The following is a 16,005-nucleotide window of genomic DNA, read 5'->3' as shown; positions in this document are numbered from 1 at the left end:
TGAGCAGGAGCTGTGTGCAGCGGAGGCTGGAGAAACAGAAGCAATGACAAGGCGATGGATTGTTTTTTTTTTTGTTTTTTTTTAGCAAGATGGAGGAAAGCGGCCGAAAGTAGGCAAGGTGAAGTCATCGTTTTCATTGACCCGGCTTGGCGGACCTGAGTCCGTTTTCTCAGCGAGAGTTGTCCAGAAAATCACAGAAGACAGACATTCTTTCTGAGACGCTTTAAAGAAAGAAAGAAAAAAAATAACAGCCTCTAAAGTAGCTTAGAGCAAAGTTTGACAGGAGCAGTTGTCAGAATGGATGCAGGCTGTAATCAGAAGACGGCAACAGCAGCCATGTGAGAGAATCCATCAATGTGACCTTGCAGACACAAGTGTAAACATTTCTGAGCATGTCACGGTGTGTTCGAGAGAGAGTGAGACAAACAGAGAAGCAGTCAGACAGTGCGTGGCATGCATCGGCCCGGTGCGTGTGTGTGTGCGTGTGTGTGTGTGTGTGTGTGTGTGTGTGTGTGAGCCGGTGACAGGTGCTTTGCAGGAATGGCGTTAAGCTGTAAGTGTTTTCCCAACCCGAGCCCTATTCCTGGTGTACACAGATGCTCGCACACACAGGCGTCGCCATGTTTAAGATCCCGACCGTTCGCTGGGACCATCGAGGCCGCCGAGGTTCCTCCACCAGGACCGTGGCGTCCTGCAGGTGCGTGCCGCGCTCCTGCTGTGGCGTGCTCCTGATGTAGAGCGTTTGATGGCTTTAAATGCTGGAAACACGCAGCCATGAGCAAAACGGTTGGGTCGACGACATGCAGGGCCTTTCAAAGTTACCCATACATCCTTGAAGCTTTTAACCTCTTGACAGCCACAGACGTTAATGCGTGTTTTGAAGATTGAGTGGGTTATACATTTGTGTTTACTCTTAAAGCAACAACTGAAGTCACCGCCTCCAGACGTCACCTGAATAGAAAATAGAGTTCATGAAAGGTCAGGGATAAGTAAAACGATTTCCCAAGCTTTGCACCTCTCATTGATCACTGGTCCATCTGTCGGCAGACAGACAAATCCACCAAGAGAAAGCCATCGGCCTAAAAGTACCCCTGGTAGCTGTGGAGGAGCTGCAGAGATCCTCAGCTCAGGTGTGAGAATATGTTGACAGGACGACGTTCAGTGGTACGCTCCACCAATCAGGCCTCTATGGAAAATTGAGGAGTTGGTTGGAAGAAAACTAGAATAATGGCCTAGACTCAAATACAACTGAGAACATCTGGAAAAACCTGAAAACAGCTGCTTGCTGACGCTCTTCGTGCAATCTGACCGGGCGTGCAAAGAAGAACGTGTGAAAAAAATTCCTGTCTATAGATGTGCAAAGCTTTTACAGACGGGCCCCCAGTGGACTTTCAGATTTAATGTGAAAAATTTAATACAAATACAGATCTCGCTTTTCAGATTTTACACGTTTCCTTTTTCACATTTAGGCACCACTTTGTGTTGGTCGATCGCACATTCAATTGGACTAGAAATATCAAGACGTTTGTGGCTGTAATGTGACGAAGTGAGAAAAATTTTCACTATTTGCGAGGCACTAGGTACAATCTAACCAAACATGCTTTCTGTTTTAGACCGCATGTCTCTGCTCCGGTAGGTAACTTTGGCGTCTCGGCTGGTCACAGCCGTTACTTGCTATGTGGAAAAAAATGTTTTTGTCTACATAACAGTTTATCTACTTCTTTTATTAGAGATTTTAATCATTTTCTCCAAATTGTGTGTACCATCAGCAGGAAATGAAGTCAGATAAGACTTTAGAACAACAAGTTAGCAGGCAGGAGCGAGTGGAAGGTGAAGTTCAATGAAGGAACAGAAAAAAAAAATTTAAAACCTACAAAAGTGAGGCGCAAAAACAAGTAAGTGAAACCACAAGGATAAGAGGAAACTGGAAACATGTTTGGGAAACAACAGAAGGCTTGCAGAGCACAGGAAGAAACAAAGAAACCCGAGGAATATACCTGGATAGGACGGGTACAGGGACAGGATTAAATACACATCACTCTGAAGTGAAACACAAGAACCCAAAGGTTTGGTAAAACTCAAACCAAAGTCAACAAATCATGGCGACGTCAAGCATGTTAAGACACAGAACTCTCATCACGATGAGACCATTTAGCTTTTTAAATACTTCTCTATTGCTATAATAAACTGATTTCCCCCTGGATTTTTTATTGGTCTGCTCTGCATTAATTTTGAATGACATTAGGGTAATATCAACATTTCAAGCTCTAATAGAGGAACACACCTGCCAGTTGCACCGATCTATATATGAAATCAGGCCCGGCTAAATCACTAAAGACAACGGGGGGAACGTGTGGCGAGTTCTTGGTAAGCGCTTAAAACCCCGATGAACAGTTTACGCATCTGTAGGTAAACAGGAACAACGGCTGGAGAATTGGTTTCCCGCTGCTTATTTTACATCTGCCCTCTTCCACAGCAGCCCTGTACTGTTTTTAACTCTGTCCTTAAAAAAAAAAAGCCATTTTATCTTTTGTTTTTACATGTATTCTCCCTAACCTCTGCTTGTGACGGCGAGGTGCAGACCTCCTGAGGGGATTCCTGAGCAGCTTGGCGCACTCAGGTCGACGCATCCAAAACGGTTCTCATTAAAAGCGGGATGCCGGCGATGACTTGAAGTTTATTTCTGCATTGAGACTCCAGGGGGGGAGAGAGCTTGAGGCCAGGACGCATGAATGGCAACCTGAAGGCACATAAATCACCTGCAGTATGCGCGGCGTTTGATTACCACACTGGCGCTGGAACCAGCAGGGCCCGGTGTGGAAAGATCGGCCAAGTCAGCCAACCTGAAACTGACTCCTGGGCTGCTGACGGTGGGCAGAGAACAACGGCCACGGCATCCTCGCGTAACAGGCCAAGGGAACGGGAATTTATTATTTTTTTATTATTATTATTGCGTGGGAACAGCTTGCCGTGACAGCTTGGCACCGTGATTGGCGAAAGCTCAGTGAAAGTAGCTGGGTGTGCTGGTTTTATTGTTCCAGTGAGCTGTAATTGACAGTGTGAGGGGTCACAAGTAGAAAGGGCTGCAAAAATAGTTAGCTGAACAGAAGGTCCCGTTTCTCCTGAGCCAGTTGACAACACTTCTATTAATAGGGAGGATTGTCCTTGGGTATTTTTGTAAAAGGTGTGCGTGCGTGTGTGTGTCTGTGTGTGTGTGTGTGTGTGTGTAAAGCAGAAGAGGATGAGGATTTCTCAGAGAAGACAGGAAGAAGATCCTATTACAGCAGCAACCTCAGACACTGCTCGGCTCATGCGTCAGAACCGCCGGCTTATATCAAGCCTTGTCCTCCCCCTTCATACACTTAATGTCACACATTCCATGTAGCTTTGGGTTTGTCTGTAATCTTTTCCACTGTAGAAAATTAGACACACACACACACACACACACACACACACAGTGCAGGTCTAATTTTAACCTACCGCGGGGCTTGAAGGTAAAACTCTGTCGACTCCTTGTCCTGCAAGCCTTACAAGGAACCCCCTCGGTGTGGAGGCCATCGCTTAGCGACCGCTGGTGTTTACCCCCCCCTAAGCCGTGAAGGTCCCACGCGCGACCCCCACCTGTCCTTCATCGTCTTAATTATCACCGCCACCATGTACCGGACGGCTCGTGTCGTCATCGTCGTCTTGTTGTCTCGTGGGGCGTCATTCAGCACAAACTGTGAACCTCCTGGAGAAACTGACCACTGTGGGGGGGTGACAGTCTGAGCTGGGTTGGTTTTGACGGTCAGCGGAGTGATGGCCAGGTGCCGTAAGGTTACGTCTCCAACTCCAAAACTACTATAAATTACTTCTCAAGTAGCTCGTCAAGTCAATTACTGGATTTTATTTATGGGTATCAGACAGAAATGGACAGAATACAAATGCACTTTCCAGGTTTAAGGGTTCTAGATACATTTGCGAGCCACTAAAGCTTAATCAGTTGTGGTGAATGAGTTTACAGCACTCTAGTATATAAAAATATCTTCTGGGTAGATTTAACCCGCTGAGAAAAAAGGAACTCAACAAGTGCTCACAACAAAATTTGACTGGTGTGACTTGAATTAATGAAGTGGCCGAGCCTCATGAACCCTCCTCCATCGCTTCAGAAATCAATTTCAGAAACAGGAAGAAGTGAGCGTTTCATTTTTGTGTTTCTTAAATGTAACTGGGTATAAGTTGGGCACCCCGCCTCTCTGGAGATAGGCACCGGCCACCCTGCTGCCCTGCATGAATGAGCGGGTATAAAGTATATTGGATGGATGGACAACTCTAAGAAGACTGGGAAATACTTTCAGTACGGGTCCGGTGTGGAGATCCAGAGGTTAAAAGAGTTTGGGAAGCGGTTTCATTTAATTTCACTTTATCTTTTCCACTGTGCTTAGTAAAGGTTTATGTGCATCAATCAAAGGAACGAGTCATAATAATTTTTTTAAGCCTATGGGGCATTAGAACTGCTTTTTTTTTTTTTTTTCCAGAGATGCGTAAACAACCATTGGCTCTGTTTACTAACAGTGTAATAAAAAATAAGACAAAATCTAAAACACAACTTGCCGTATGTATAAAACGTGTTTGTTTCATCCTCCCCACAGTGGTCACAATTTCCTGTCATGCTTTTGTTTTGTTTTTTTAAAGTGTAAAATTAATAACATGACAAGCCAGACTGATCAACCTGGGGCTGCTTCTGTCGAATCCGTTTGAGGAAAAGAGGGACATCCGGCAGAACTCTCCGAGCTGATTGGGTGAAGCGACAGCTAGCGCCCGCCTACCAAAGGTTGGTTTTAGCCAATCACGGTGTAAAATGAAAATTTCGTAAGCAGCACACGTTATATGAAACACAACAAGTTACGCTGGTCAAGGTGCTTCTTGCTCCGCCCCTGGTTCCAGCAGGACAACGTTGTAAATGTATGAACTATACAGGAAACCCAACTCTATTCCAGGAAGCCAGCCTTTTTTAATTAACTGGACCATCTCTGAAAGAAAGAACGATCAACTAGAATCAAAATTGCAGGTTCAGTTTTGAACGAGTTTTTTCATCATTCCAGTCTGAGAAAAGAACTATTAAATGCATCCTTCAAGGTTCCAAATTAATTTTCCATTTAGACACCCATGGGGAACACAAGAAACCCTTTCATTGACTCTGTAGTTGTGACAGAGCTGATGATCTCATTGCATTTACTGCATACAGCTCTCAGGCAAACCAAAGATCTTTTCACAGATATTCATAAAAATGTTAATAAATATTCACTTGAAAAGTATATTTCCTGAAGTACCTTTTTTAAGTAATATTAACTACAGCTAGTTTTGATTCTTCAGCATTTTTATAACAATCTATCAGAACACTCACTGTAATCCACATTGTTGGACCGTCTTACATTATCAGTTTACCTGATTGTGCCCTGATGTCCCACATTGTCATGAAGTCCAATTAAGTTCATCACCCCCCCCTGAGAGGGATGGTGAGCAGCTCACAGAGTGACAGAGAGCTGCGATAACGATGGCAGAACTGGGAGGAGAGCGGAGGAGCAGAAATGTCACGGCCATCATTAGAGGGAGGCAGGCAGACATGTTGGAGGATAAGTGGATATATCTAGGCAGTCTGAGGGGAACATAGCGAGAAGCGGAGAATAAAATGATAACTATAAGTGGTGGAGTGGCATTGATTAAGGCCAGCCTTAAATCTGTGCCAGCTAAATGTGATGTTTAGTCACTGGGTAACGAAAAACGGATCATTTAAATGCATGTTTACATCAACGTGGACCTAAACATTAAGGTGCACGAGCCACCTTAATGTCAAGGAGCTTAGCACATCATCATAAAACCATCGGGAAAAGGCATGTTGGGGAGTAAGAAATGTGCTGTTTTAAAAAAAAAAATGCAATGCCTGTGCAAACGTAATTTTATCTTTCTGAACCTTTTCACTTATTTCCTCACTACAAACCTAAACCTTCATGAATTTTCTATGGATTTTATGTCATACATGAACACAAAGCAGAGCGTAATAGTGAAGAGGAAAGAACATCATGTATGTTGGTGTTTTTTAACAAATATATCGGAAATATGTGGTGTGCAGATTAAGTGAGCCCCCTTTACTGAGGTAGCCCCGAATAAAGTCCAGAGCAGCCACTGGTATTCAGAAGATACTCTGAGTCCATCTGTTTGTCTGATCTGTGGGTTCCTTACATGGTGTGCAACAGAACGTCATCGAAAATTAGCCTCTTGAAGAGCACAGCTGACAGTTTAATGAGAGGAGCACTGCTCAGTCCATCACCTGAAAATGGAAACAGTACGGGACAACAGAAACCAGCCGAGATGTCCTCAGTTTAACAATTAACAGCAGAGATACTTCAAGTGCACTTGGCATTTCAGAAGGGCAGTAGGAAGAACGCTACTGTAGATAGAAAGCAATATGAAGTCCCGTTTGTACTTTTTCCAAATCCCAGGGGGTCCAGTGTTGACCCGGCAAAACATGAGAAGCTAAACCATAACACCCCCACCCTGAAGACGCCATCCCCACTGTGAAACATAGAGGTGGCCGCATCATGGTGTGGGCTTTTCTTTGGCATCCCCAGCTGGTCAGAGTTGACAGGAAGATGGATGGGGCTGAATTTAGGAAAATCCAGGAAGAAAACCTGTTAAGAGGCTGGAAAACCTCAAACTGCGATGATGGTTCACCTGCCAGCAGAACAACACCCGTCAACATAAAACCCAGAATTGTGACGGATGATTAAAATATCCCAGTCAAAATCCAGATTTAGCTCGAATTAAAAAAACCTCTAACGACTAAAAAGCCTCACAGGGGTAATTGCAGCAAAGTATTTTAAGTTGCTTTACTCGTTTTGACGGCAATTCTAAACAATGGAAATTATTTAGGGACTTCATGGACAGGGCGGGTCAACTTTGTTAGCCATTTACTGGTTTTACTACACACCGACTATTAAGAGGCAGATGTTTTCTTCTCTAACCCCCAGTCGGTCGAGGCAGATGACCGTTCACACTGAGCCTGGTTCTGCTGGAGGTTTTCCTTCCTGTTAATGGGGAGTTTTTCTTTCCACTGTCGCTTCATGCATGCTCAGTATGAGGGATTGCTGCAAAGCCATGGAAAATGCAGACGACTCTCCCTGTGGCTCTACGCTCTTTCATGAGGAGTGAATGCTGCTTGTCAAGACTTAATGCAATGTACTGGGTTCCCTTATATAGGAATGTTTTGACAAATTTGTATAATCTGATTAAATTTGACTTTGGAAAGTGCCTTGAGATGACATGTTTCATAAATTGGTGCTATATAAATAAATTGAATTGAAACACTTATGTTGTGTGTTATGCACAAATTGACAAAGTTTATTCATTGATCATTCCAACAAATGCCAGCCACAATGTTTCTTTTTATATCTATTTATTTGGAAATGACTTTGAACACACAAATATGTTGTACTTTGTAGTGTTGGTCTCACAATCCCATTCAAATACACTTAAAAGGTTTGGGCTGTGACAGCGTGAGAAGGTCCAAGGGATATAGAAGACTTTTACAAGGATCTCCACAGGGTTGAGGATATATCTAGCGGAGCACCTCATAGCATAGATCCGAGAACACCGTCATTTATTCTCAGATCACACAGTAACGCCACGCGAGACACACCAACAGGCTGGAAAATCCTTATTGCCCCGCACAAAAAAAAGTACAAAAAGCTTTCCATAAGTTCAGCTTTCCAACTCCGGGTGCTTTTACTTATGGAATCTGCTGAAAGATGGAAATCCCATTTGATGATCTGAATGATACAGAATTTCAGTTTTTAAAGACATATCTCACATTCTCTAGCTGTTACCGCCTGTGTAGGCATAAGCAGTCACAGCGACGGCCATTAAGGGGCGGTCAGCGTTTCCTGCTAGACAACCTGGCTTGGACTCTAAAGCACACATTGATCATCGCTGGATAAAATCAGTGACTTAAACACGTATGCTTAAAGACATACGTGATAAAATATATACATACATATATAATTAAACAAGAATGCAGTTTAAAATATAGCTATTTCCAGTTTTAAGCTGTTCCCCCAAAAAGCTGGATCACAATAAAAACAAAGCAGCAATGTTTATCTTACATAGAAATTTAAAGATATCAAACATATTTTTAGTTTAAAAAGTATACATAAATGTTTTTAAAGATGACCAGGAGGATAAACTATGAAAGCCCTGAAAGGCATAGTGAAAATGAATTGCATTTTTTTAAATTCCCAAATAAAAAGTTATGTTTTCTTTTGACTCTTAGCAGGTAAAGGAAAAATTTAAAAAATTATTGCATGTTGTGAGTGTTTTTCCAAGGTTTTGAAGTAAACGCAAAACACTACAAGCAGCTTCAAATGAACGCAGCACTCCTGATGTGAAACACGGCGGTGGCAGTGTCATGCTATTGGAGGGGAGGCTTTTCTTCAGCAGGAACATGGAAGCTGTTCAGAGATGATGGACGAAGCAAGAAGATAAACACAGAGCAAGACTTGTGAAGAGACATATTTCTAAAAATATTAAATAGGGTTTTAGCATAAAAGAATACATATATGTTTCAAAGGAGGTGAAAAGGACAAAAGTAGGGAATCCAATAAAGGCAAATTGTGGGGAAAAAATGGATTTTTAAAAACATTTTTCCTGACCCAACGTTACATTTTCTATTGAACTTATGACTTTTTAGCAAGTAGAAAAAAGACATTATATTGTATGCATCTGGTGTTAAAAGTATATTTGCAAATCTAAAAGATCAATCATTTAGACTGGGTAGAGGAAGCATCTACTGACTAATTATTGATGTAAAAAAACACTAATAGAAAATCTGTTTCACCTAAAAGTATTGAGGAATACCTGAAATATTAATCATTTTGGCTTTCTTTTCGGAGCAGACTAAATAAAAACGACAATGATAATGATACTAAAAACAGGTTCGAAGCTCAACCAAACCGGTCACACATAGAAAATGGATTTAAGAAGAAAAAAGAAAGACAAAGAAAGAAAAAAAATAACCTTTCAATGGTTTTTCAAGGTTTTCATCTACCAACTCACAGATCACATGTGCAGAAGGGACTTATAATAAGCTTAAATTAATTCACTCATCGTCAGGTTGCAAGTTGCGTGGTTGTTTTGACAGAACTTCAGTGTTTTCAGTGATTTTGAGGAGCAAGCCAACAAAATCTGTAACTCCTTCACATCTCCTCACATACCAAACAGACATGCCTGCTCATACACACAACAGTGAACCAAGAAAGAAAAAAGAAATCTATCTACCCTCTTCTAAACAGAATATAGATCTCGGTTTCATTGGCATATATATATATATATATATATATATATATATATATATATATATATATATATATATATATATATATATATATATATATATATATATATATAGTATGGTTAGAAGCACATAAAAATATACAGTATTATATTTGGGTTATAATAACGTGAGGAATAATACCTAGAAGAATACTACATTTTACAGAACAGCATTAACTTGCTATGGTGTATCTCTCTTTTAACATCATCATAATAAAATACTTCTCTCTGATATCTCTCGGAACAATTTCCTGGAATAAAAATGTGTGTTTTTAGGTAAAAAGGGAGGTGTCCTATAGGTTGCTGAAGAGCTCGTTCTTCTTGGTCCAGTCCATGGGCGGGGCTCTCTTGTTGGAGCGTTTCTGGTGGGTGAGCTCTTTGACCTGCTGCAGGGTGAGGTTTAGAGCTGGGATGGCATTTGTGACCAGACCCTGAGGAAGACATTTCAATAAAAGTGAAAAACTCCCCTATTAAAAAGATGCTTTACTTTAAAAAAAAACAACTAATTCATATGAGGAGGTTGAGCTTTTTTCTGTGGCGTACCTCAGGTGGGGTGTTTGCAGTCGGGGTTGTGAGTGAGGTGTTGGACGACGCGTTGGACGGTGAAGGACTGACAGAGAGCTTCGAGTTCCTCTCTGTCTCTTTGGCCACTCTGCCGTTCACCTAAACAGACACGTATTCATCAGCATCCCTTAATCAAATTTACATCAAACAGCCTAAACAGTTTATACAAGAATATTTGACAGTACAGGAGTTGTTCCACCCTTCATGTAGTATCTGATTTAACCACATGGGGGCAGAGCTGGATTTGAGATATTTTAGTAAAGAGACTCCTTTCAGCTCAGACTCATTGGATCAAAAATAAAGTGCAACACATAAAAACAATTGATTAAAAATACCGGTAAAGGAAACATAAATACATAAAAAGCGGACTGGCTCAAATTCATTAATCATTAACTAAATATCTTAAAAAGTATTAAATATGCATTAATATTTATTAAGTGTGGAAACCTTTTTTCTGATAAAATAAAAACTTTGAAAATGATTAAAAAAAAACATCTGTTTCACCCTCAAATAAACTTTAATTTGCTGCTGTATCAGCTTATACATCTGCAGCTCATTGTTCAGGAGCCTGTTAAACTGTTACGCGTTCAAAATACTTATCCATTAAAAAGTCTTTTTCACCTGGCCTCCTCCGTGGCAGCTCTGCACTGCTTGTTACGCAATAATGCACAGAAGAAGTATCTCGGCTGTTGCACATAACGTTCCTGAGTAACAGGAAGTGCCGGTCAGGTTTCACTCTGCATAACTGGCCCAAAGCCAGAGTCAAAATGGTCAGCATAAACAAATGAGTTTCCTTTAATTCTTCACCATGGTGTATTCATCCAAAACAGCACCACTTATCTGTAAATTTAGTGTATTCAAGCGGAAACGAGACACTCCAGGTATCTGGTGCTGAATGATTATCCAGTGTTGTAATAGAAACAAATAAATGCAGGGTTATGGGGTTTTGTTTGCATATGCAACACTTGAGTTTGAAGATAAACTTTGACAACTAGGGGAAGTAAGTGGAAAAGTAAATGGTGTTTGTAATGATGTCTGCAACCCAGGTCACGTACTCTTTATTTTGATGTCACAGGTGCTCTTCATAAAATGTATTTGAAAATAAACGAATCAAAATGCTTTTGTCAATACTGAAGTCTATTTTTTTAAGCTTTTCTGATTCCAAAAAAAAATAAAAATACTGTTTGTTTTCAAAGCATCTGGCTGGAGCTTTAATATTCTTCCCTACAAATTAACTGAAAATGACTACTATTGTTTTTGAGATCTGGGATTTTTTCCAGCTACACTGAACTTTCTGATTCAAGTTTTCATTTTGAGCAGTAGTAACAGTTTTTTCAGTGATACTTCCGGTGCTAAAAAACGCCATTCGTCAAATGTGTCGTACTGAGCTCCGGCCACCTTGATCGTTAGATTTAAAATTAAAAAGTGAGATTACAATGTAATTGTCACAGTGGTTCATTATTAATTCAATGGATTTCACAGGTATGTCAGATTAAAGTGATAATGTCAGTTTTCTCCAGTGACGTTTCTAATTTGCTAGTTTTAAATAGGCCTAAAACTATGTAGAGAGTGAAAATATTAACACATTTTGTACTTTTTTTTATATTATTTAATCCAAAACTTGATAACATCATAGAAGTATTAAGAATGCACATGATCAGGATTTGGTTGCCACTAAAACAAACTGGATGGATTTCATTTAATAAAAAGAAGCTGCAAGAGCAATTCTAAAAACACAAATAGCTGGTTAGCTTATCATTGCTTAGCTTCTTAGTTTACCTTAGCATAGCTTAAATTAACCTGTTTTTTACTAGTTTATTTAATTTCATGCAGGTTTATCTTAAGTTAGGTTAATTTGTTTGAGCTCATAGTTTAGTTAAAACACACCCCTTAGTTTAGCTTAGCACAGCACATCTTAGTTTATCCCACTTTACTTTGGCAAACCTTGGTTTAGCTTAGTATAGCCAAGTTTAGCTTAGCTTTGCTTGGGACATTCTAGCTTAGCTTAGTTCTACTAAATTGAACTAAGATAAGCTTCTCTAAGTTTAGTTAAGCTTAATTTAGTTAAGCTCAGTTTTGCGTTAAATGTTGTCTGAAAATTTTGGAAAAACAACAAGCTGTTCTAAATAAAAGATAAGTAAAGTTTGGACTTTCCGTTTATCTTGTTCAAACCTATTATTTAAGAAATATAGTTATCTATTCCTCTTGTTATACTATTTCTGCAACATTTTCTCCATCTCACACTATAATAATAATAATAATAAATTATTATTATTATTATTATTAGTAGTAGTAGTAGTAGTAGTAGTAGTAGTAGTATATTATTAGTATTGTTGGTGTTATTATCATTATTATTTTAATACTTCACATACAGTTTCTCAAGCACAAGAATCCTCCGAACGTTAATGGAGAGCTAGTAGGGTGGAGTCCTATAACAGATCCCAACACAATGAAGGCCTAAACAGTCAGATAATAACAGGAAAGGCTGTTCTGTAAACTTTGCTGATTAATAACTCACTTCATCAGCATTTCAATTCTCTGATGTGGCACGCCACTTTAGCAAAAACTAAAATAAAATAGAGAGCTATATCTTGCTTTTAAACGTCCTTGGATTGTTGAGCTGCATTGTGCTACATGTGGACTCTTCTCATCCTCTTTCAGTCGGGAAGAAGAAGATGGATCAGAAAAAACGGGAGGTAACTTCTGTAGGAGACTAGCTGTTTTTGCAAACTTCAATGTTCAAACCTCCCACTTGGTTTTTGTTTTAAAGCCAACTGACTTCAACATACCTTCTCTGAAAACTAAGGTCCCTCCCTGTGGAGAGTCTGCTGCTGGATAGTCTTACCTTTTCTCCTGTTTCACCGTTCAGAGCAGGCTCTGGAAGTGGACCTGCAAAAAAAAGAAGATCCTCACAGTTAATCAGCCAAATAAAAACGTTTTAATCTGTCTCAGGTGGAACGTTAATTCACACAATTTTTGTTAAAAAACAACAAAAAACAAAAAAACACGCACCAGTTCTTTCCTTACAAACCACCTGTTGAAAAGTTGAAGACATCATTCGTCTTCAGCCTTACCTTCCATCCCATTGACCCCCTAATTTCCTGAAAAGTCTTTGAACCCCATTAGGAATTCTTATTAGACCGAAAATCTGTTTTTTGAAATGAATTTAAAGTTTATCATCTTTTCAGCCTACGTTTTTTTTTTGTTTTTTTTGTGACCACGTAGCCTCTACATGTCCTAACAGGGCCAACTCTGGCCTGAGTCACCACTTTGGAGCAGGCACTGTGGAAACCAAACAAAGTGCTGCGCGGCGAGGCTGCTTGGAGACGTGCAGCCGTGTGTGTCGGTGTGCCGAGTGAGAGTGGGCAGCGTGTGGAGAGCTGGCAGTTACCTGGGAAACACCTCGCTGGAATCTTTCCCCTGAAAACAGGGTTTTTAATTTCTGATTCTGGACAGAGTAGAGGATATATTTTACCACAGAAATATAGAAAGTAGGCACGGGTCTGTAAAAGCTTCTCACAGCATGATAACATTGACTAAAAATACAGTAAAATGTTTTAAAGAAAGATAGTTTGGTAGCTTTTTGAACGGAATATTACACCTTTTTACTGTTCTGCACTAACAAGATGATAGATAGTTAATTAGTCGGGCTATCCGCTTTACATGTGTTCTTGCTTCAACACAGCTGAGTTACCTCTTCAGGATGTCACCTAGCTCTGCAGGAGCCTGATAAACCATCTACAGGGCGGCATATAAAACATGTAGGACACCCATCCTCGAGGGATAATTTGGAGGTTACCTCGTGAGCATAATAGAAACTCTGGCACGCGCCTAAAACAGTAAAATAATGTGCCCTTGTGGGAAAACCTTGCATGATTTGTGCAAGTTCTCGTTTTTGTGCCTTTAAAAGCGGACCCACAAACACAGAGCAGATGAAAGGGAACCTGTCTGCTTCAAGCATAATACCCCGAGTCCCAACACTGCAAAAACAGAACTAAAATTAAGTCAAATTTTCTTGAATTTAGTGTCTTTGTCCTTGATTTGAGCAGGTAAATAAGATGAGCTGCCAATGGAATGAGTATTTTGACCCCTAAAATAAGATAATTAGATATACTGCACTTGAAATAAGATGATGGAGATGAATTGTTCCTATTTTAAGTGCAGAAATCTTATTCCATTGGCAAATCATCTTATTTGCGTGCTCAAATCAAGGACAAATACACTCAGTTTAAGAAAATTTGACTTATTTTTAGTTTAGTTTTTGCAGTGAACAGGCTTAGCTGAGGCCCAAAATGTGCCAGCTATGCAGTTATACTGCAGACTTGCTTTACCTTACCAATCATTTACTAAGGAATCACTGGACCTCATATGCTCAACATAAGGAGACTAAAACGAGACCCTTTTTTGGACACAAAATCAAAACCCTGGGTTGTGAAAAGAGGTATTTCTACAATGCTACAGATAAATGTCCTTTTTATATTCAAACATCTCTGCTTGCGTGCTGAGGCCTCTTGATTTTGCTGCCGTGTGGTGATGAGCAGGTTTATGTGACGGATGTCTTGAGACAAAGTGGTGCTAAGGGCCACGGACATGTTGACAGAGGGGCGCTCTTTGTGTTGTGTGGGAAAGCCTCTCCTAAGGCTCCCTCTAGTGGCTTCGTTAGGTAAACAGTAGCTTGAATTATGGCCTCTTTTTCTTGAGATCAAAAGGGAATTAAAAAAAAAAGCATTTTGTCTTGCGTGCAATGATTTAAAGGTTATTTAGTACACAAAAGAAGTAGTTTGTGACCTTCGCCTGCAGGCTAAGGTATCCACTCAGATTAAGAATAATCACATTTGAGAAAACACTGCCAGAATATTGAAATAGACTTTTATAAAAAAAGAATGTTTCTGATATCCAGTTTTACTGATAAGCTTAAATCCAGAAAAGGGGTGGTGGGCGAAATCTCTTTGCCTTCAAATACAAACAACTCGGTTAATCAGAGCTGTCTCACTCTGATCCGGCTGATCCGATTTATTTATGTCAAAAAGATTAACTTTCCCTGCAAGGGTGACAACATTAGGTGGGGGGGCAGGAAGTGGCTTAGTGTCTGTGATCCTCGACAGAAAGGAGAGAGAGAGAGAGAGAGTTGTGGAGAAAAGAAAAGGGAGAAAAAAATATAGGAGAAGCGAGCCAAGGAACAAGAGGGGAGGCAGTAAAGTGGCTATAAATACAGCTGGTGACTGACAATGAACCTGGAGAGAGACATTACGAGATAATTGCCGTCATTCAATCAGTGACTGCCTCACGGTTGCTGCTGGGTGAAGCAGTCTCCTCACCGGTTAAATGCTCGGAGGTGGGGGTCACCCTGCATCTCTTGAAGAAGGCGCTGGTGTCGGGGTCCACCACCAGCAGCCGGGTCACGTCTCCGCCGGCTTTGATGGCGGCGACCACCTCTGAATGCGTCTTCCCCTCCACGGAAAGGCTGTTCACCTGAAGAAAGATGTTTAAAAAAAGTAAAGAATAACTTTTTTTCTTTCTATTACTGCTTTTGTTTTCTGCACGTTTGTTCCCACACAGTTGATCACTGTCAGGACTTCCTTTCTCAACATCGTCAGGCAGGAAATCCTGTGTCCAGGCACCAAGACCGCGCACACACATTCTTTTATCTATTTACGCTGTTTTCAGCGACTATCGTTCCAAAAGGATCACGTTTCGGCCTCAAGATCAGATTATTATTTTTCGGAATAAATCTCCTTGGGAAAGCATGTGAGAAATGTCTCCAACCACGTGTGCGCTCCAGTGTGTTTAGGTCACTGGGTGGACCTCCAAGACTAAGCCCAGTCCTACAGAGGAAGCTGGACAATGGCTGCCTGGCCAGTAACAGCGGTAACAATGGCTGTCCACGCCTCACAAAGGCCCTCCGTCCTCAGTGGGCGGCGTGGCTGTCTGGGGCCCTCTCACAGAGGGGAAACCTAACTCGAGACCACTAACACACCCTGCAGTCCGTTTAATCCCGCCGTTCTTCCTTTCATTATCTTCGCTGCACTGTTTCTTATTTTTTGTGTGTTGTTCTACTTGCAAGGAAGCTCTGAC

General features: G+C 40.8%; 1 protein-coding gene across 2 annotated transcripts in view; it reads right to left on the bottom strand.

Moving 5' to 3' along the window:
• Positions 1 to 7,428: 7,428 nt before the first annotated feature.
• slc9a3r1b (SLC9A3 regulator 1b) overlaps positions 7,429 to 16,005 on the bottom strand; it is a 37,304-nt gene continuing 28,727 nt past the window's right edge. For both annotated transcript variants that reach the window (XM_036132172.1, XM_036132173.1), the window contains 4 exons: positions 15,249 to 15,402; positions 12,776 to 12,819; positions 9,910 to 10,029; positions 7,429 to 9,797 (listed from right to left, as the gene is read on the bottom strand). In XM_036132172.1, the coding sequence (XP_035988065.1) occupies positions 9,660 to 9,797; positions 9,910 to 10,029; positions 12,776 to 12,819; positions 15,249 to 15,402 (456 nt within the window). In that variant the 3' untranslated portion in view covers positions 7,429 to 9,659. The remainder of the gene's footprint in view (positions 9,798 to 9,909; positions 10,030 to 12,775; positions 12,820 to 15,248; positions 15,403 to 16,005) is intronic.

The sequence above is a fragment of the Fundulus heteroclitus genome, unplaced genomic scaffold, assembly GCF_011125445.2.
Source record: "Fundulus heteroclitus isolate FHET01 unplaced genomic scaffold, MU-UCD_Fhet_4.1 scaffold_48, whole genome shotgun sequence".
In the NCBI taxonomy this organism is placed as follows: domain Eukaryota; kingdom Metazoa; phylum Chordata; class Actinopteri; order Cyprinodontiformes; family Fundulidae; genus Fundulus; species Fundulus heteroclitus.
This window is presented reverse-complemented; position numbering and strand designations above follow the sequence as displayed.